The sequence below is a fragment of the Centroberyx gerrardi genome, chromosome 11, assembly GCF_048128805.1.
Source record: "Centroberyx gerrardi isolate f3 chromosome 11, fCenGer3.hap1.cur.20231027, whole genome shotgun sequence".
NCBI lineage: Eukaryota > Metazoa > Chordata > Actinopteri > Beryciformes > Berycidae > Centroberyx > Centroberyx gerrardi.
Window position 1 is genome coordinate 24,093,321 of NC_136007.1, and position 21,345 is coordinate 24,114,665.

Consider the following 21,345-nt stretch of genomic DNA (forward strand, 5'->3'; position numbering starts at 1 on the left):
ATATGGATATGTATCTTATTTACAGTGTGGCCGTGATCCTGGTTCCAGGGAGACTCAATGTGTTTTACATGGCAGTCAACTGTGAATGGGCACAGGCCGGGGTGTGTGGGCGTTGTGGTGCTTCCAGTGGAACCGGGGCTCGTCTGAGAGAGGAGCTTTTTACACTCAGGCTCTCCATTCCTGACCGGCCAGGATCAACACGCAGCCCCTTGATCTCCCAGCTCACCTTCCAAGCAACACAGAGGGGGAGGAAGCCTTCTGGGGGGGCGCAGGGGGCAATGAGCCACATGGGTATATGATCATGAAATAACTCATCGCCTACTTCTTTAACAGCAGAGTCAGAGCTCAGTTATGACAGAACATCAACACCATCGATCAATAACATTTTGCTTTTTGACTGTTACTATAATTGGACTTTAGCATGATAAGGTTTACTGGTGAACAAGCTTCAATCTGCCTATGACAAGATGTCCTATTATATTTACAATAAAACAGTAGAATACGTTTTTGTGAGCATGTTGGCCAATTTTTTAAATTTTAAATGCAATTTTTTTCCACATAACACTTTGCTTAACCCAGAAGGCTGGTATCAATTCACTTTCAATTCAATCATTTTTCAAAATGTATAAATGGGATAAATCCCTTGAAATGACACATTTAATTTTTAAGGGGATATCATAACTACAATAAAAATATTAAAAGAGCCAAAATGTAAATTGAACATGTAAATAGAAATTGCAGGTCATTTACATAGGATTAAAAATATGTGTTTTCAATTGTTTCACAACAGGCTGAGTGTGACAGTCTTGTCATATTATATATTTTCAATATTTGAAAGTTGAAGAAAAAAAGTATGTCCTGACTTGACTGAGTAAGAAGTGAATTCAGCCCGGCTCTGGTTGAATACAGTGCTAATGTTTGGGAGGAATGACTCCTTTGGCTCACAATGTTGGGCCATTGTCCTTCCTATCTCAAGAGGATCAGGCCAATATCAAGAGTCTGGAGGCTCACCAGGTGGAGATAAGGACACTCAACTTTCACCCAGGAGATCTGAACCTGAATGGGTGCTGAGTTACAATCATGCCCCTTGAAAATGCTCCCATGCTCTCATCAGGACGCATATGAAATTGTATTGAGCTCGGTCAAACAGTGCAAAGGAATCCGTGAATCCGTGGCAAAAGAGAAACTGTTTAGCAAGAAAGATAATGTTAATGTTAATGTTAATGTTAATGTTAATGTTAATGTCGGTCTTTCTTTACTGTTGTTATTGATTTAAGACGATTTAACAAGGAGGTAATAAAAATCAACAAAAGTAGATAGTGTGTTCTTTTGCTTCATTCATTTCTAATGTCAAATCCTGATTACACAACACACACAGTAAAAAAAGAAGATTCACTTAAGTTCATCACCCAGTACTTGTAATCGAACTTATTCCCTGTATTAGCTTTATTTTGTCAACATTTTCAAATTAAAATGACTGAAAGATATAAACCAGAATGAATTAATAAAGGTTTCACCCTTCTATAAACTATATGCATTCCTTATTCAGAAATGCTACCCTGCCTGTTTTGTACAACCAAATAAATCTATTTGACCATCAAAGAATTTTCAAATAAAAATGAAAAACAGGAGCTTCATCAACAGTCATCACAAGTACAGAAAAGCAAGAACTTAAGAGGGAACTTTCAGATGGAAACAATATGCGACTCCATATCCATAACGGTTAGTTTTCATTTCTCATCAATTACCTACAACCAAACACTGAACAGCACAGGACTCTGCCGCCAGCTCATATTGACAAATAACAAGAACATTATGCATTTTAACCAGCATTCTTAACATGGTAAATATTCTCAAATTACACCAACAGAGTAGCAGTGCGCTGGCTTCAGCTCAGCCATGTGAGAATGCCATCAGTCTCCGAGGCCTCTCTGCTGTCCCTCTTGTGAAAGCTGCCGTGGCTCACAGCGGGGACCGCCGCAGAAACAACAACCTCCATCCAACCCATGCCCCGCAGGACAAGATTGGACCCACATCTTTTGTGTACCATTTGTTTATAACCTCTCCTCTATTGTGCTTTGAGGACAGAGCTCTTTCAAGTGACAGATGGGTGGCACTTTTGAACACGTCATGTGGTCTTCAAGGAGTTGCTCGGCCTGCAGAGCAGCCTACACCACGCGCTACGTGGGACTGTTTATCCATTTATGAAGCCTGGGGCAAATGAGTTTAATAGCATAAGGGTGTCAATATCATTTCTAAAAACAAAATGATGATGGCCGGTTCTGAGTTTTATAAAAGCTCCCTGCATTACAAGCTGACCGCCCAGGAGAGAAGTGGATTCCAGTAAAGTATCCAACATTTTGTGATTATTGATTAGTTAGATCTAGATAGGCTTGTTCTTTGTAAAGTCCTTTAAGACATACTTGGGATAAAGGGCTATATAAATAAACTTGACTTGACTTGAACTATTTGAGCACATTAAAATCCTGTCAACATCATCAGAGCAACATAAATCTAAAAAGAAAAAGCCAAATTAGTCCCTCCAGTGCCTGAAAATGTGGAGCTCCTACCACAGCCAAACACATTTTAAAATGAAAGAGACATTTTTTTAACATGGAGGATGGCAGCAGTGTCTCGCACAGGTCCTTCGTCACGTTGCATGAAGCCGTATCAGTGTGTCTGACGAGGTGTTGCTGAAAGAAGAGCAAAAGGGTGGGCAGGTGTTGAGGGCAGAGAGGGTTGAGGTGGCCCATGTGGGTAGGGTGATGACTTGAGCAGAGACTGGGGGTGCTCCCTCTCTCTGCTAGCACCTCTTGGTAAACACAAGGCCAAAGAGAGAGAGAGAGATGGAGTCACAGGGACAGGCGCCGGCACCGCCACAGGCTGCTGACCAGTACAATAGATAAATTGTGCAGATACATCTGTTTCTTATGATTTTGACGCTTTTCATAGCAGTCAGAAGAGGTGTGAGAGAGCCGAGGCACTCTTACATATGATTGAAGCTTACTTCTTTAAGAATTACAAAAGCTACTTGCCCACTATCTGTGAAAATGTAACAATTTTTCTAAACCAAATAAACTGTTTATTTGGCTTGCTGTTTCTCAATCACTGGGTTGCGACACAAAAATGGGTCTCAGCACTGTTCTGACAGGACAGTGGACATGTGCCAAAAATGAATGAATGAATGAATGAATAAATAAATAAATGCTGTAAGTTAGCTATAAGTTACGTTTTGGCACCAGCATCAAAATGAATCTTATTCACTATTTTGGGATGAAGTTAACCTCCAATACACCTCAGGTACACAGTATGGCAGCACATTGATCAATGACATTCCTACACATTTCACCTACACATAGCTTCACAATGGCAGAACAGAAAAAGTGGTGTTTAAGGGTGCAATCGACGACTTGACATCTGAATAACTCGAACCAAACGCTCTATTTGTAGGAGGATCTGAATTCTTGCCTGAGCTGCCATTTTCCCCCTGAAAGGGAACCTTGAAATAAAATCCACTTAAGCCCTCTGTCTTCCCCTCCAGAGTGTAGTTAAATCCTGGCTGTGTATGGACATGATTACCGAGTGCCACAGGTCTTACATCAGTGCAGAACCTTGACTTCCAGCAGGAAACCTGGTGCACGGGTCAATTATGGCAATGCCTTGTTTTGCTTTGAGACAGAGGATGTCTTCCCCTCACTAAAAACACACAGACTGTACCTGAGATTTATCCTTTGTAAGAACGTTCACCCCCGACATCAAAAGCGGAAATAAAGCACGACCTGTACAAGGAGGTATATCACTTTTGGCAGGGAGCGTCGAGATGGGGTTATAAGGGAATATTGGTATGCTCCTGTGCTGCATATGGCCACAGAAAGGCCCGGGCTGTTCTGTCTGCAAACAAGGCTGCTGGCGGCCCGCAGCGGAGACAGATCCATTTGCTCAGCAGCTGAGCGAGGACATGGAGATGCACCTTTCACACCGAGCTGAGCACCGACAATCAGGGCTTTGTCAGGGAGGGATCTGCTGTTACAACTCACAGGAAGAGTACATGCCTCTTTAAGTGCACTCAGTGGGGGTTATCGGTGTTTAAGATATGCTTCACGTCAACAAACAAACAAAAAAATTGTCTGAAAAAGAGCTGTGGATAAATCAGAAATGTATCTGGTTTTGTCAGGAGCATATGTCTTTTCATGTGACCTTGTGGGCAGTGATGAATGTGGGATATTCAAATAGCATGGTCTTTAAAATTCACAAATATTAATGAGTAGCAATTTTCTCATTCATCTAAAATTATCAGATGCTTTAAAAAAAAAAAAAAAGTCACAGCATGACATCCAGAGAAAAAGATCGTTACAGATAAGTGATTCAGTAAGACATTGTGTAGCAATACAACTATTCAGCTGTGAACACATCCACAAAAACTACCGTTCTCCTGAGCAACAAAGACCGGCAAAGACAACAATGACAAATATAGCACAAATAATTTAGTCCGTATGGAAACTGTGGTCAGTTCTTTGCTCAGAATTAAAATGACTGAAGTAGTCCCAACCATGAATGAATAACTACTGAAGGGTTTGGTGCATCAGTATAGCTTCCGTCAGTTAATAAACAACTCAAAACTCAGCTATTCTGCTGAGGACTACCGGAAACTAAAAATCAGGAAAACTGGTATAAATCAGCATATTAATATAATTAATATTCAGAGAGCTTTATTCATTGTCAACTTATTGTCATTATGGATTATGAATTAAAACGAAATCAAAAGGAGCATAAGAAAAGCCATAATTAAAACAGTTATTGAATGGTTATGGCAGCTACCTTACTATGATTGGCAGTAGCTGGGAGTTGGAGATCTTGTGTAAAGGCTCATGAACCACACTGGAATTCATGGCAAATTATTGATAGGAAAGGCAGACAGTGTCCTACAGCAAATCCACAGAATACAGTTGTCCTTAGGAATTACACATTAACCAGGACACAATGGCAGCAACAATGTCAGTGGTGGCAGAGAAGTGGTGGGTCGCATCACTGACATGCAAAGACTACTGAAAATCTCTTCACACAACCAGCATTGCAATGATCATATAATTCACTTGACAGTCAGGACAAAAAGTAATTAAAGTAGTACCAGGTACCTAGATATGGTGTAGTGGTACATGATCATAAAATCCCTCCTTCTAAACCCACATGCCACGTTGATCCATAAGTGAATCCTGCAAGTAAATTTTATTCAATATACCATGACCTGCTTTAATTTAGCAATAAATCATATTAACACTTAAGCATGTCTATGATTTTCATATTGACTTGCAATGCAATGTACATGTGGATAATTGCTCAAATGCCCTACATTAAAATCCATAATGCAGCTATGATGGGTCAGTTTAACATTATGAAGAGATAAGATAGTTCATTATGTCTGTATCCCTTCATTTAACATCTATAAACTTTATATCAACATCATTTTAACTTGAGCAATTACTGTAGAAGGCAGGGAAGAATTGTGGTGATTTTAGTACTGCCAAAACATCCAAAATTTGCTGGTGGGCTTAATGTCTAACCAGCTGTACTTTGACAAACATAGCTCTTGAATTAAAATATTATCCATGTGTAGATATTATGAATCCAAAATGGTAGAAATTGCTCTTAGGGCTAAGATTTACAGCTTGATGTCGTTGCTGTGGGTGCCACTCGTGTGCAGATTAGATCATTTCTCCAAGAGCAATTCACAGCCTCACTACGCCATCTTGTGTTATCTTCGAGTCGTGGCTACACATTACTCAATATACTTTACAGCAATAAAAAGCAAGCCAAAACAAACAGCAAAAACAAGTCTTTTTGGAACATTTTATTACTTTTTTTGACAAATATATATGAAGGTTTTCCTCTTAAGGAAACATTCTTTCGAAGATACGTTTACAGCAAATTCATTCCTGCGAAGAGACAGGAAGCCTGGGAAATCATTAGAAGACATGATGGAAGTAACCATTTCTATTTGTGCCAAGAAAGGTAATGGTGCAATTTAATATTTGTAATGAATTTATGAAAGTGATTTTATAGTCAGTCTAGTCATTTTTGGTAATGATAAAAACAAACTTGTTTCAAATGCCTGGTGGGACTGTCATTTTTAAACATCTGTATTATCATGATACATGGGAGTGAATTATTAGTTTTGCATAAAGGCACACAAGCATTGATAACCGTCAGTTGAGCATTGCTTTTTTGGCAAGACATTGGTCCCATTGGGCAGTACAATTGTTCAAACTACAGAATAAAAAAAACCAAAAAAAAAACAAACAAGAAAAACAAAATACAAAAACAAAAACCAGGCCTTTGCTCGCAGGATAACAACAAAGGAAATCTCAAAGAATTTATATCAATAATGTACAGAGAATATCAGGCGAGTTCAGAACCTGGGACCTAAATTAGGGTTGAGGATACATTAGGTCAGAAGTATGGTGCTGATGACATCCTCTCAAAAGCTTTGCTTAAATTTGATAACCATGAGGGAAGACCTTCAGCTATTAAAGAGGATGTAGTTCAGTGAGGGATCTCTTTTCCTGCTGTATGAATTCCTGCAAGTTTCGTTTTCCCTGCCTGAACGTGCTCTCCTTCCTTGAAAATGGCAAGATGACCTGGAGTCTGAGGAGAGTTTCGATATTACTAAAACTTCTTATCTGTGACGTCTTCAGGGTGTCAAGCACAGTAGTCGGGAGATAGCCTGCCAAGGGATCCAACCATTTCTCCTTCCAAGACGTCATCTCAGTGTGAAGGGAGACTTGATCTGGCAAGTCATCTTGGTACAGGTGGAACACAAGACCACTAACAACGCTGGTTTCTACTTTGGACATTGCATAAGGCACAATCTCCAGACACCTAAAAGTATCCATTACCTTCTCTGTGAAGAGGTCAGTGATTTCAGTAATGGAGTGCTCCACCGCTTTCATGCTTACTGATTCTTTGTAAAACTCAGTCAAGGGCTCAAGAAGCACCGAGTGCAACATTGTGACCTGGAGTTTGGAAGCCAATGTGACAGCTTCCTCAAACCAGGCCTTATGGTGGATGTCAATATCACTCTGCAATTTTCTGAGGGATGCTTTGAGATGAGGCAAAGTATTCACAGCAAGCAACATATCTAAGGGTTTGCCCTGAAGAGACTGACTTAGCTTTTTGCTTACACTCAAGATGTTCTTCTGCACTACTGTTGAGAAGATGAACTCAAAGTTTCTGATTGCATCGAAGAACTGTAATGCTTGGTGCCGGTCTGAGCTACTACCTTCCCCTTTCAGCTCGTTCAAGCAGAGCATGACTGCTTCCAAAACCTCTACCATCACCTCGTGCATGTCATGACTCTTGTCCCAGTTTTTGATGAGTTTGTCCCTCAGCTCGTTACCCTTTCCCTCATCATGTTGGAACACGTGAATAATCATGTCTTCCAGTTTGTTCTGGCGTTGTGTGTCCTCTGTGAGCCAGTGTAAGATTTTCTCGATCAAAACTGCTCCATCAGCTGCTTCTTTCGCAGGAGAGGATCTGGCCAGCCATACATTAAGGGACAAAGCAGAGCTAACTGTTCGTATAGCCTGGGGGTATTTTTCAGCTATTGCTACACTTACAGTCCTCATCTTAGCTCCTACTTCACCAACACTCAGCAAGGCCTGTCCTCTACAATATTCCATGTTGAGCCCCCACTTCTCTGACAGTGCAGTCTCGATAGCATCTACAAGGACAACTGGGTCTTCATTGAATGGGATGAAAGCTAATGTTTCCTCACACTGGATGTCTTCTTTGTTCAAGTACCTGATGCACAGGGGAACATATTGTTCACTGCCAATTTCAACAGCTTGCTCAGTTATAACTGTAAAGAACTGAGAGTCCCAGAGTTCCTTGAGGATTTGTTCACGCAGGTGTGGGTCATAGAAAGACATTGTTTGTCTTGGTCCTTGAATGACGTCCAATATCACATCATCATCAGCCAATTTCACCTCTCCATCAGAGGGCGCCACTGCTACATCGGAGGCATGTGATTCCGTTGTCTCCACTGGTTTCATTTCAACAGCTCCTAGTTTTAAAAATAATCAACACAGATGTTAATATCCCACCCCAACTCTTCATTCACACACACACACACACACACACACACACACGAGAACACTTTTCCCCAATCTCTTTATTGGTTACTAATCTCATAAGAATCATACATTCAGTGATGTTCATCAACAAGTTGTCATAAGTGTCATATTACTTTACATTCACTTACCATTGTCCAGCTTTAGTCTTTGACAACTTTCCATCACCTAAAACAAAAATATGCAAGACAAATTTTTTTCAAAGTTCTTATGATTTTGTTATAAAACATGTTGATTAAACAGTTGAAGTATGATACAAAGAATGCTACTTTGAATTTACCTGAGAAAGACATGGACTGCTCTCTGGATCAACTTCTATACACTTCTCAATGACCTCTGGCAGTCTTTGCAGAGTCACGTAGTGAGTGAGGAGCATCACACGATCCGTTCTGCTACCCTTGCACACAGTGTTTTTTAATAGATCCCTCATGGAATTCAGGGTGGTCTTCATCAGGTCACACTCTATACTAACACTAGGCAGGACCGCTACTAGCCTAAGCAGTAAGGTCACGGTCGGGTGGTTTTTTGACTCAAGGTGGAGGAGTGTTTCAGAGATGGATGTTGGTGGAGCAACATCCTGGTATTTCTCTCTCCAGACAGCGGCCCAGGCATTTATTTCCTGCTCTGCTGTGTCAGGCTCAGGAAGATCTGTCAGGTAGAGACTAAATGGCTTGTCTATGGACTCCGGGAGGATGGACTGTGGATTACAGGAGGGCAGCAAAGACAGGACTGATAGAGCCTTCAAGTGGCTGTCTGAGAAGCTGTACTTCATTTCGTCAATGAGACTTCTGAGGAGAGGAACACTCAGATTTTCCCTGTAATATATCTCTGGAGACTCATAGCTGTTGGCTTCCTCTGAGAAGCACACTTGTTCAGGAGCTACCTTGGTCGCTAGCTGGAATGCCTGCTCAAACCAAGGGGAGTGCACAGTGCCTATGTTCTCCAACATTTTGTTAAGCGTCTCTACGATTGAAGGGATTTTTTCCACTTCACAGAGAATATCAGCAGGGTTGCCACAGCGGAAGACAGTGCTACAGTTACGAAGGGGAGCACAAGCATTCTTCAAAATCACAAGGGTGACAATGAAGTCCATACTTCTCAGAGCAGTAGAGAGAACTTGTGCATGCAATGACATTGCACCTGTGGCACTAGAACTTACAGCATCTAAGCAGCTAAGGATTCCTTCCAATGTGTCAGCAAGGATATCAAAGAAGTCTTCTCTCTTTTTCCACCTCGAGCAACAGGTTTCTGGAATTTCCTCCAGGGCCTCCCTGGGTGTATTCAACAGCCCATCGACAGCCTGTGCTAACTGTCCCTCCAGACCAGGAGATTGGTCAAAGAACAGTAGCAGGTCTTCTGCGATATCCAGCATCTTTGTTACTGAAGGGCAAGGCACACTTCCAGCCAGCCAGTAGGCGAGGCCACAGGACTCACTAGGTGTTACAACAGACAGAGGATAGCTCTTGAGGAAATCCAATGACATTTTCTTCAGGCTTTGGCAACCTGAGCCCAAGTGCATGAATGCTTGTCCACGACACTGAGACATTGGCAAGCCCCAGTCCTCAGTGAGAATTTTTGCAAGGTCCTTTGCTTGTCTATCAACTTCACAGTTTTCATCAAATGGTAAGAAACCAATTAGCTCCACTTTTGGTGCAGATTCTCCCACATACCTGACAAAAACTGGTAGATGAGTCTTGTCAGCAATTCTAACAGGTTTGTCTGTAATAAGTGAGAAGAATGGAGACTCCTGTACTTCCTGGAGTATGACATCTCTGATTCCTTTTATGAGCATTTTCACCATTTCAGCCTCACCTATGTTAGGTGTGCATTTGCTCTCAAATCCAAACCAGTGGCACATGCCAAGTTCCTGGATGAAAAGTTCTTGGTCCTCTTTAGAGATTTCGGAGAGACTGCTATTCTTTTTCCCCAGGAGTGCTGCCAGTCTGAAAACAGTCTCCAAACTTTTAAGATTATCTCCTGTGTGCCCATTCTCATCTGTTGGTTTCATGTCTTGGTCCTCATTCTTGTCAGGAGATTGTTGAAGCTTAGGCTCCTCTGCTTCCTCTTTGTCATGATCAACTAAAAATGCCAGGGAGAAAAAAATAAGTCATCAAGAAAAACAGCGCTCATGTTAAACATGCGTACATTTATTTTAAAAAAATCTAATTTAAAAAAAAATCAATATAGACTCAAAGAAAAATGTAATAATGACTTTCTGTTCATCAAAACTGCTCCTCTATTTCAATAACCTAGGAAAAATGTTTAAGTCATGTAAATTGTTATTAGGCTACTTTTGAGTCAGTAATAAATGGATTAGAAAACTTATCTCAACAACCATACCTTCCATGTTATTTTCAGAGTTTCTTATGAAACTTTTCGATTCTTTGTCCTGTGAATACATAAGTTACATAAAAATTAATTACTCATTCATTTGATTAAAATATGCAAACTTAAAGCAACACTATATTTAATTCAGAATAGAAGCACTTACCAAACAGATACCCTCTAAGGCTTGAGGAGTAACCTTCAAACACTGGGTCACCATGCGGTCTAGGTCTCTGCTAAAGTCTGTGCCCACCTGCAGCATAGCCAAGCATGGGGACCTGCCTTTGGGACTTGTATTTTTCAGGTACTCTTGGAACCTCTTGTGACGCATTTGAACCCCACAGTCCTCGAGTGCTGTGCTGGGTAACACGGACATGATCCTCAGCAGTGTATTGATGTTCCCAAAGTATTGCATCAGCGGCAGACGCAGAGTATGAAATATAGAGTCTGGGATGGTCACTGATGCAACTTTGGTCTTCCATGTCACCCTCCAGCAGCACAGCTCTGTGGAAAAGTTGTCGGCATCAGGAAGATCACTGCTATAGAGAGGAGGCTTTGACTTCAAGCTCTCAAACATGTAACTCACTGTTACAGAGCATGGAACCAGGGAGAGGAAATTGAGAGCTTCTTTGTGGTCTTCTGAAAAATGATCCTTCACTGCATTGATGAGGTTATCTACAAGGGGTACACTCAACCCATCTTTGTAAAAACCGACTGGCTTCATCATGCTGTCTCTTGGCAAAGAGTTTTCAGGCACTTCAATCTGAACTCTTATACTCTGTGCTATAGCACAGGCTTCATCAAACCAGTTCTGGTGAAACACCTTCATATTTGTTTTCACTCTGTTCAGGGTGGCCACAATACCACTGATTTGGCAAAGTTGGGAAGCAGCACTGAAGTGGTCCTTCTGGAGACCTGCGCTCAGCTCTCTGGTGAAAGAGGAAGTGTTCTTCAAGATTACCATGGCAATGATGAAATCAAAGTCCATTACCTTGCGAAGAAGTGTCCCAGCTTGTTCAGACACATGAGCTTTCCATCTCTGAGGGTTATTCTTGATTTTCTCCAGACATTCAACCATGGGCTCTAGCATCTGCACAAAGACCTCATAAGAATCATGCTTTTCTTGCCAATGTGCGCAGAACTTCCCTTGTAACTCTTGGACCTTCTCATAGCTCTCTCTGAGACCATAGGCAATTACATGGTCTAGCTGTTTTTCTAGAGTGGTACTACTGCCAAAAAACATCAAAACCTCCTCAAAAGTGTCCAGGGCTCTTTTAATGGCAGGCACTGGGGTGGATTTTGACCACCATGTATTGAAGGAGTAACAAGAGCAGTGTGTGCTTATAGCAAGAGGGTACTTCTCCTGGATTTTGCAGGCAAAGGCTTTCAGCTTGTAGGAAACATCACCAGAGCCTAAGTAGGCTTGACCTCTGCAGTAGTTCAAATCGAGACGCCACTCCTCTGTGACTATTTCCAAGAGACGCTGTACCAGGTCATCGCAGTCAAGATTTGCGTCAAGGAATCCCATCAACTCCAATCGCATGACATCAAAACTGTCCACAAACCTAAGAAACAGTGGAAGATGGTCTTTTTCCCCCAACTTCACAACACGGTCGATGAACAAGGAGAAGAATGAACTCCCGACTTCCATGAGAATTCCCTCCCGGACAGCATCCTCGCACACAGTGAGAACTTCTTTCATTTCAGACTTGGACACATACTCAACCTCACCATCTTGAGCAGCAGAAACCTCATTAGCTTGCCTACTTTGGCTGCTATATGCAGCAGTCACTGCAGCCTGCAAAGCAGATTTGAGAGCTTCTTTATCAGTCTCTGCACACTTCATCTCCACAAGCCTTTCAGCCTCCATTTCTAGGTTTATGAGTTTTATTTCTTCTTCAGTGTCTTTTTCAGTATGGTTTCCATCATTCTCTAAGGTTGCCACTGAAATGTAGAGGTGAGAATGGTCTTATTAGCCAAGATTACAGTTACACAAATGTAAAAATATAGTGTGCTAAAGCCAAAATCCAGTATTTGTCGGCACTGTAAGTGTGAATATAACGATTGAAGAAAAGGACTTTGCCGGTAGTAATTTGCAGCTTGCATAAGCAATTTCCACTCAATGTGTGGTCATTTTACTCCAAGATTTTGAAAGAATACACACATACAAACATTTCACATGGTCCAAATATATTTTTAGCTATCATACTGTATGCTGCCCATCTTTGTATCTAGTTCTGGCAATTTGAGAAATTAAAATGCCTCAAGTTGCATGTTTCAGATTTCTGTGGCGGGGATAGCCTTGTGATTACACCAGAACCTGTTGCAGCACTACACTCAAAAAAAATAAAAATTACAGAGTCTCTCACCTTGGGGATGCTTCTCTATTATGTCATCATCCTGCAACAAAAAAACAAAACAATATAAAGAACTTAACATAGAACAACTGTCTCATGACTTCATTAAACTTACAATGATGTCCATGACAACAAAAATAATGTGGACACTGGGACATGCAAATTAAACAGCATTCCATTTAATTCTGAAAACGTACTTACCATTTGCAGCAACTGCAATATGTCAGGATGCTTTTGCACATAGGATTCCACCATTTGCTCAACACTGAAGTGCACATCTTGGTTTACGTAGACATATGCCATGCTGCATCGTCTTTGGTCCTCTGGTGTGGCTCTAAGGTAGGAATGGCATCGCTCCAGTACCATATTGTATTGGCCATACACATCTGCCTCTGCATTCACACATGGAACAGTGCCCAAAACCCTCAGCAAACTCTGTACATTCGGGTAAAACCCAATGTCTGGAATCTTCAGGGTTGCAAACACCGTGGTTGGCAGGATCCTGCGCTTGCTTGCATGTCTCCACTTCACTTCCCAACAACCGAGCTCTTCATAAAACGTGTCAGGCCTTGCGAGGTTGTTCAAGTTGGCATCTGCCACTTTATCCCTGCGGATACTGAAATTGTGGTCAGCCATGTAAGATGGCACCAAAGAAAGCCATCTGAGAATCCTCACCATCTCTGTGCTGAACACTCTCTTCACTTCTGCGACAAGATATTGCAAGATAGGCCGGCTCAGAGTTTCTCTGTACAAGTCCTCCAGTGGTGTTTCAGTCGTGGCTTCTTCGTCCATCTCTGGCTTAGTGACCTCAACTCCCAGCTTCTTTGCTCGGCCAACTGCATCTGAAAACCATTTCCTGTGGAATATTGCAATCTCTTGCTGGTATTTGTTTACCAACTTTAAGGCATTGGAGATTGTGTACTGCAAGGTACTGCTGATGCTAATTATTCCCCTGAGACTCGAGTTGAGTATGCTCACACAACAGAGGGTGTTCTTCAGAACAACAAGTGTGATGATGAAATTGAAATTCTTCAAAACAGGCTTCAGCTTGGCCATCTGTTCAGCAGTATCTTCATCTACCTTTGAGATCATCTCATTGATGCAGTTCAGGAATGGCTCAAGAATATCTAACATGGTCTGGAAGGCATCAGTACCATACTCCCAATTACCACGGAAAGCTCCTTTGATCCTGTCCGCTTCTCCTTTAATATGCCCATATGTCATCTGGATCTTTCCATCCAATCTTTTGCAAAGCTCTGGTGTTCCCCTGAGTAACTTGGCCACCTCTTCTACAGTGTCTGCAACTTTCTGGATGGAGGGCACAGGCATGCACCGAATAATCCATATGTTGAAGGCATATGGGTCACTAGGTGATAGAACTACCTGTGGAAACTCCTGAAGAATCCTACAGGTAAGGTCTCGCATTTTCTGACACATACTGCCTGTAACCAGATAGGTGAGTCCTCGACAGTGCTCCATCCTCAACCCCCACTTATTTCGTAACTCTGAGAGAAGCATGTAAAACAGACTCTCAACGTCCACATCACACGGCAGGAACCCAATGAGGTGCTTTTGAGGGAACCCAGCTACTGTGACAGACCTAATGAAAACTGGGATTTGCTCCTTTCCCTCTATGTTTGTCACATCTTGAAGCAGAATGGAGAAGAATCGTGCCAACCGCAAGCTGTTCTGTATCTCCTCCCGCATGAGGTCCTCGCTGAACTGAAGGATTTCTTTCTGATCAATTTTCTCCACACAGATTGGATTGAGAGTCTGCTGACCCCTTGCACCTCCCATTGGCTCATCTGTGTTGATGTTTGCACCATTAATGCTGAATCCAGTGAGTGCAAGGATTTCCTTGAAATAGACTTTAAGAACATCTTTTGCTTTTGAGCTGGCTACATCCTCTTGCATTTGGTTATGTTTTTGTGATTCGGATGTCACGCTGTTCTCTCCAAACGCTTCTTTTGCCTCCTCGGTCACTGCTGGTGTTGCTGTGTTTTCTGATGAGAAAGGAGAAATATTGTTTGGAGGGTTGAGGTGGTAAAAAATGAGCAAGTTTCAAGGATCAATACCTTTAACAAGGGCCAATACATTTAAACATAGGCTGGAATATGCACATAGAGAATAGAGGCACTGAGAAAATATTCTTGGTAATGGCATGCTTAAAGTCACTTCTTACCCATTATGTTTTGTTATACTTAAATAATTGAAGTCTACCTTTTGTTTTCTTCACAGAAGCAGGTTCCTCTTCCGTCTGAGTAGATGAAAAGTTGAATTGGTCAAATGTTTATAGGCCTAGATTTCTTGTGTGTAACCACTGTATTGAAAAACACTATGAACAGTCATTTGAAATGTTGAATGAAAGACTTACAGGATCTCTAGCTCTTTTCCTGTTGCAGGTTGATGGATTATTCAATGGTGTTGTAAAATCAAATATTGTTGGAACTGCATCTTCCCTCAAGACACAGCTGGATGTGCTCTGAAAAACAGAAATCATGAGAGATTATACTTTCTTTCCAATCTATTTTTAATATTTAGAATTAGGCATTTCCCTATAGACAGGTCTGTACTAGATAACTAGTAACTACATACACAGTAGCACAGGGTATCATTTAGAAATGTTCAGTACCGATACCATTATCAGCGTCTCGAATTCAACACCAAACAATATTTTTTGATACTTTGTGTTAATGAAATAATTTCTGTTTTATTTTCATAAACCCAACTATTTGCTTCAACAAATAGCCTAACTGTAAAAATCTTTCCTTGGAAAATGTTTATTACACAGCAATTGCCACCTATTAAGAAAATCATTTAGTAAATAAGGTCATTAAAAAGTATCAATATATACCATCTGCTAAATTACACTGATGTTGACAGAATGTAGTGAGATGGAGTATAGAATGCTTGCACATATCAGGGAAATCGAGTACAATTGTATGATTTCATTAGTGTCTCCCAACACCAGGCTAGGGTGGCTGATGGCTGATTGAGAAGAGCAACAATTATGCATTTCTCAGATGACTGATTAATTTATTTCGACAGTGACTGGAGTGCAACAGGTTTTCACCAAACGTCTTAACATTTTTGGTGCTCAGTAGTGTTAATGTGATTTGGTCAATACCTAGGAAAGTACTATATTTCAACACTCATACTTACCAATCTATATTTTAGCGGCCTAACGTTATAACATATTATTATTTCCCAAAGTATACTAAATAAGCTATGCCCATTCTTTATGAAAATTTCACCAGTTATAAAAACAATAGCAAGTTGGCAAGTGATTTGGTTATTGGCCTGTAGTTTTCAAATCACTTGCCATGATTAAACCAAACATAATTCAGTTCCCATGTGCATCCTGAAAGGGTTGTTTTTTTGTCTCATTTTCTATTTTACTCTGAGAAAGAAAGACAAAGATAGATATAACTATAAAAAAAAACTGTAAAAAAATAAATTAAAAAAGGCAATGATATCCTATTCCAAACCTGTGCTCCTCCCACAGGGCCATTTTACAATTTTGGCTCTTACCTGTTGGGAGATCAGAGAGGGCTCGAAGTGTTTTGCACAAAGTCTGTAGAGCTTATGCAACTGCTCGGGAGCTTCTGACTCCAAGTCTTGGCGACGACAGTTGGTCAACCATTGCTTGCAGCTGCAAAATACAGTTAAAAAAATATAAATTGTTTCAGTCATGACAACAGACTTAACTTAAAAAATACATTTTATATATTAGAACTGTGTATTTTACGTGTAAAAGGCATACTAATGAAAGAAATGGAAAAAGCTGCATCAGCTAGGCTACTTTGTTTTTACCAGGTATACAGGTTATGACACATTAATTTCACAATTAGTAATTCACTCATCCTAAAGGATGAACATATTTTCCCATCTCACAGCAGTTGAATCCTCCATACAAAGGGACAGAGAAGTGTGTGAAAAGCAAATATGAGGTACATATTATTACTATGTGTATACAGTATATGTATAGAGAGACACACGCACACTATATTCTTGCTGTCTCTAACCTGTTGGCTTATTTCTGGAATGTCGACACAAGAATGCCATAAGTATTGTCTAAATGCAGTCACAAATTTAAGACTGATAATCTTAGCATAGCCTTTATCATTAGGCTACATGATCAAATAAATTATCAGGCAAAGAAGGCATCTGTATATATTTCTCTGCATGTGTGGTGCCAGATGTTGACGCTTTCACACACTGTTATGCGCTGGCATGCCATACAAGACCACATCTGGAACGATCAGGTGGTTTTGACACAAGTACTGATACATTTTATTGATGCGGTTTGGCTTTGGGTAACCTGAATTTATATCATGAACATGTTTTGTTTTTTTCCTTTCTCCGGGATAAATCTGTTTTGAATTTGCCACTCCTAAGAAAAACGTCTTGTCTTTATTTTGTGGGGCATCTATGAATGGGGTACAAAAGTAAACCCAACTTCATCATTTTCTCTGCCTAGCCCTACCCAACCATGGCAATCTATTTCACATCAAAAGACCATCAAATGCAACCCCTGCAAAATTATTACTCCATATAATAATTTCATTACATTTTAATAAAAATGTTGTAGATTCCTGGTTGTTGATTATATCCCAACCTACCTTACGAGCCTGCCAAATTCAACCCTGCAAAATGATTCTATAAGTAGCTTACTTGAGATTTCATGAATGTTGGAGATGATGAAGTTGTGACTGGTGGCTGACAAAAGCCTTTCCTATTTTACATAAGCTCATCTCTCTCCACTTGCCCTCTTCCATCTCACTTTCCCTTGTTCCTCGCTACTCTAAATTAATTAGGCTAGTGCATGGAGGGAAGAGGGGTATTTTGATTCCCCCATGAGCAAATTACTTCCTTCACTGAAAACAACCACCAGAAAAACACTTATCTTGGTAGGCCCGGCCATGAAAAATTCTAGGACCCCCTGACCTAATAAGACTCTTTGTACAGGCTCGGGTGTTACACTTCCTGTCCACAGATACAACACTGAAATTTAGCCAAAAACATTTAAGTGATGTGATTTATGACGTGCAGTGATTTGTTTTTAAAGGCTAGGACTTGTTGACAGGAAATGGTGTCCTCACAACCGCAATTCAAAATGAAACACAATGTCAATTTTGTTGCAATATTTACAAACGGTGCACATGTTAATTTACAGCTTCAGAATACATTTACACCTATGTTTAGCAGTCACATACTGACAGTTCTTGTATCAATTCCTTTCACAGTTGATTTGAAAGCAAGAAAATATTCATGTCAGCATTCAATCTAATTTGATAAAACGTTAAATAAAGCAATTTATGAGGCAACAGCAGCTCAGCAGGAGGCGCCAGACTGCAATTCCTGACTGGCACTTATACACCTAACGTTACATTCAATACTGTAGTAGTAGCAACATTACCTAGTGAAAAAAGACATAAATTAAAGTTTCAATTTGTATTACCCACAATTAGTTGAACTATTTAAAGCCTATACAGTAGATACGGACATGCTGGTTATGGCCACAATAAAGCCAAAAAGCATTATCAATGAAAGGTAATTTAGTAATTCTCTTTACTTTGCTAGCTAGCCTGTCTACTACCGCACAATTCAGACGGTAGGTGTCGTTTACTGATGGCGATTTAAATTACAACACAAAAAAGTTTTCAGGTCAGGTTTTTATTGAAGTGTGTAATGAATGAACTCGAAGATGTACAAAGCTGGTCAATAACACGCGTTAGCGTCGATCACAGAGCCTAAATGGACAGAGTCTATTTCACAGGGACTTTTCTTTCAGGAGTAGTCTGCGCCATTTTCAACAGAGTTGTGTCACTATTAGCTAACATGATGCTAAGCTAATGGCAGTGCTAACGGTGGGTATCCACCACACTCATTTTGCACACTCAGGGGCTGATTTATAATCCACATTTTACGGAAATAAACACAACACTTACCGCTCCGGGTCCAAAGGAAAGCTGAAAAGCGGAGTAGCATTATCGGATTTCTCTCTGTGAAAACCACAGTTCGTTGCGGCACAGCAGTCAGTCATTTTGGACTGCATGTAGCTAGCTAGCTAGCTAGCCAGTTAGCTAGCTGGCGGTTGCAAGCTGACAAGCCTACTGTGAGCAAACCTGCAGGAGAGCCTACAGAGTCATGCCTGGTGCAAAACCTGCAACCGACAGATTTGAATTTTACTTATTTTCGCAGAAATTCTCTATGTGAAATGAGGAACCGACTTATTCCATGCTTCAAAAAGTTGATGTTGCGTGGTGAGCCGAAAGCGTGTAATCACATAAACCAGGAACTAAAACGTGCAGTGCTCTTGTCAACCTGCAGAGGGCAGAGTGGGGCTGCCAGGCTTGGACAAAGAGCTTGACTATCGAGATAGTTCACGGTCTTCTCCGCTACACCGTACTGTCTAAATAAGAATATTAAGAAATGGTCATTACCTGGATAGCTAGCTAATTATATTTTGAGGCCATGCACAGTTCTTTATAATTGACATGGTTACAGGCATGTGTAAGAGGTGGGCAGTCTCTTTGGTTTCTGTTTATTTCCAAGGCACAAGTTTACTTCTAAGGCACTTTGTGGCCTTTATTGTCTTTTGAAATGTGCCTATGAACTGTCCAAACTTGCCAAGTGTTACTGTATTGGAAATAATGGTAGGCTATAAAAATAACTTTACCAACTTGGAACATCAGATATCAGCTGTTAAATGGTTACTCAATGAATAAGGATGTTTGGTATATTAGGCACTTAATGAAGGTGTGTCTCAGGTTATACAAGTTTATTCAGACATATAACATGTGTTTGTTCATGAAGAACAAGGCTGTTCCATCTGGAATGCTAGTCAGAGTTGTTGAATTCATCCATAGTACCAAGGTTAAAGCGAAGACGGAACTAGGCAGGAGTGATGCCTCTCATTTTGCCTTGATAGTCTTTGCAGCGTCCTCTTCTTCTTCATGTGTGTTTTCAGGCAGACTTGTTGCATCTCAGACATTCTGCTGCCCTCCACAGGGATTGTATGGACATACTCTTCACATTCCACAATTTAAACCAATACTAATAGTTCATATTGAATTATAATCTCTCTGATCCTGTAAAACTAAAATACGAGGACCTGTGGTTGTGATTTTGTCAAATATAAATAAAAAAAAAAATAGAATAACAACCCGTTATAATATTTGAACAGAATTGTATGCCGTTCATGTAGGCTATACAATGAAAGTGCATATGTCATTTTGTAACAAAATTAAAGCCAAATGTCACAACCACAATAATTAACAATACTAACAGCAGTCTACATTCAATATACTACTGTTGAAATAACATTGATTAGGTCTACAAAGCATCACACAACAGATTTTTCCCCTGTCTTTCACAAATTAAATAATTTTTAAACAAAAAAAAAAATCTTCTAAGGCATGGGGTGGGCAACATGGGTTTGCTCTGAAATATACAGGTGGTATATTGACTTTTGAATGATCATTGTTATGTGTTATAATTTTAGAGTTTTGTCATCTTTAATATGAGAAACTTCTCTTTTTCCATGAAGTCCTGTGGAGAGTCTAACATTCATGGCCACAATCTGAATCAATGAGAGGAATTTTTAAGAGACAATTTGATATATGCATTTAATTTCATACAGCCAAAAGTTGAATTGTCTCTGTTTTCCTCAAAGCTCTACACACAGACCATGTGGCTTCGCAGAAAATCTTTAGAATGAGGTTTTTAATATTTGTTGATTAATTGGAAACTGGTAAACTGGAAATCAGTGAAGAAAAAAACAACTTCAATGTTGTACAACATGATGTGATGGTAAACCAGTCAGTGAAAACAGCAACGACTTGACACCAAACACAAGTCAACCTCAAGTCAAGTGTACGATCAGTGCAGTTAGGAGTGTGTGTGTACTGGACAAAATTGGGACAAAGTACCGATGTTCATACACATTGTATCCTATGGCAGATAGTTGGAAAGGTTTCATATGATTTTCTGACATAGCAACAAATACACTCTTCTATGTAAGGGCATGTGATCCAGGCAGGCCCGAATCATCAAGTTAGAGACCCCTGGGCACAAATGTTTGATGGGCCCCTAGCCAACTTGGTTTGGTATGATAATGATAATACTATGTTTAATGTAGGTTGTCCTCACACGCACACACACACACACACTTGTTGCTGTCTCTCCTGTTCTCCTCCTCTGCTCTCCAGGGTCTTTCTCTGTGTCTTGCCATGGGCGTGTTTTTGATTGGTTATATTTGGTGTCATGACCTGAAATTTAAATTTAAGAAAAAAAAATTTCTTGTAATTTTTTTGTTTGTGCTGCTTGGGCCCCCAAGTGCGCGTGGACCCCTGGGCCCATGCCCAGAATGCCCATTGGATAATCCGTCCGTGGATCCAGGCAATCTCTCCTCCCTTTGTTAAAATAACTGAGCAGAAATTCCAAGCAGCATACAAATGAACCAATGAATTATGTATCCTACACTTTGTATAATTACCTGTTTATACATTCTTATGAATATTTTTTCACTGCAA

At 40.4% G+C, this 21,345-nt stretch overlaps 1 protein-coding gene across 1 annotated transcript; it reads right to left on the reverse strand.

The window, feature by feature from the left end:
* Positions 1-5,846: 5,846 nt before the first annotated feature.
* LOC139910902 (uncharacterized) lies at positions 5,847-19,069 on the reverse strand. Its single transcript, XM_071898363.2, has 11 exons — positions 18,760-19,069; positions 16,340-16,460; positions 15,183-15,290; positions 15,029-15,065; positions 13,010-14,811; positions 12,821-12,851; positions 10,618-12,395; positions 10,467-10,515; positions 8,407-10,205; positions 8,258-8,294; positions 5,847-8,059 (listed from the first exon to the last, which is right to left on the reverse strand). The coding sequence occupies exons 1-11, from the start codon at positions 18,864-18,866 to the stop codon at positions 6,525-6,527; spliced, it is 7,404 nt and encodes a 2,467-aa protein (XP_071754464.2). The 5' UTR covers positions 18,867-19,069; the 3' UTR covers positions 5,847-6,524.
* Positions 19,070-21,345: the final 2,276 nt, after the last annotated feature.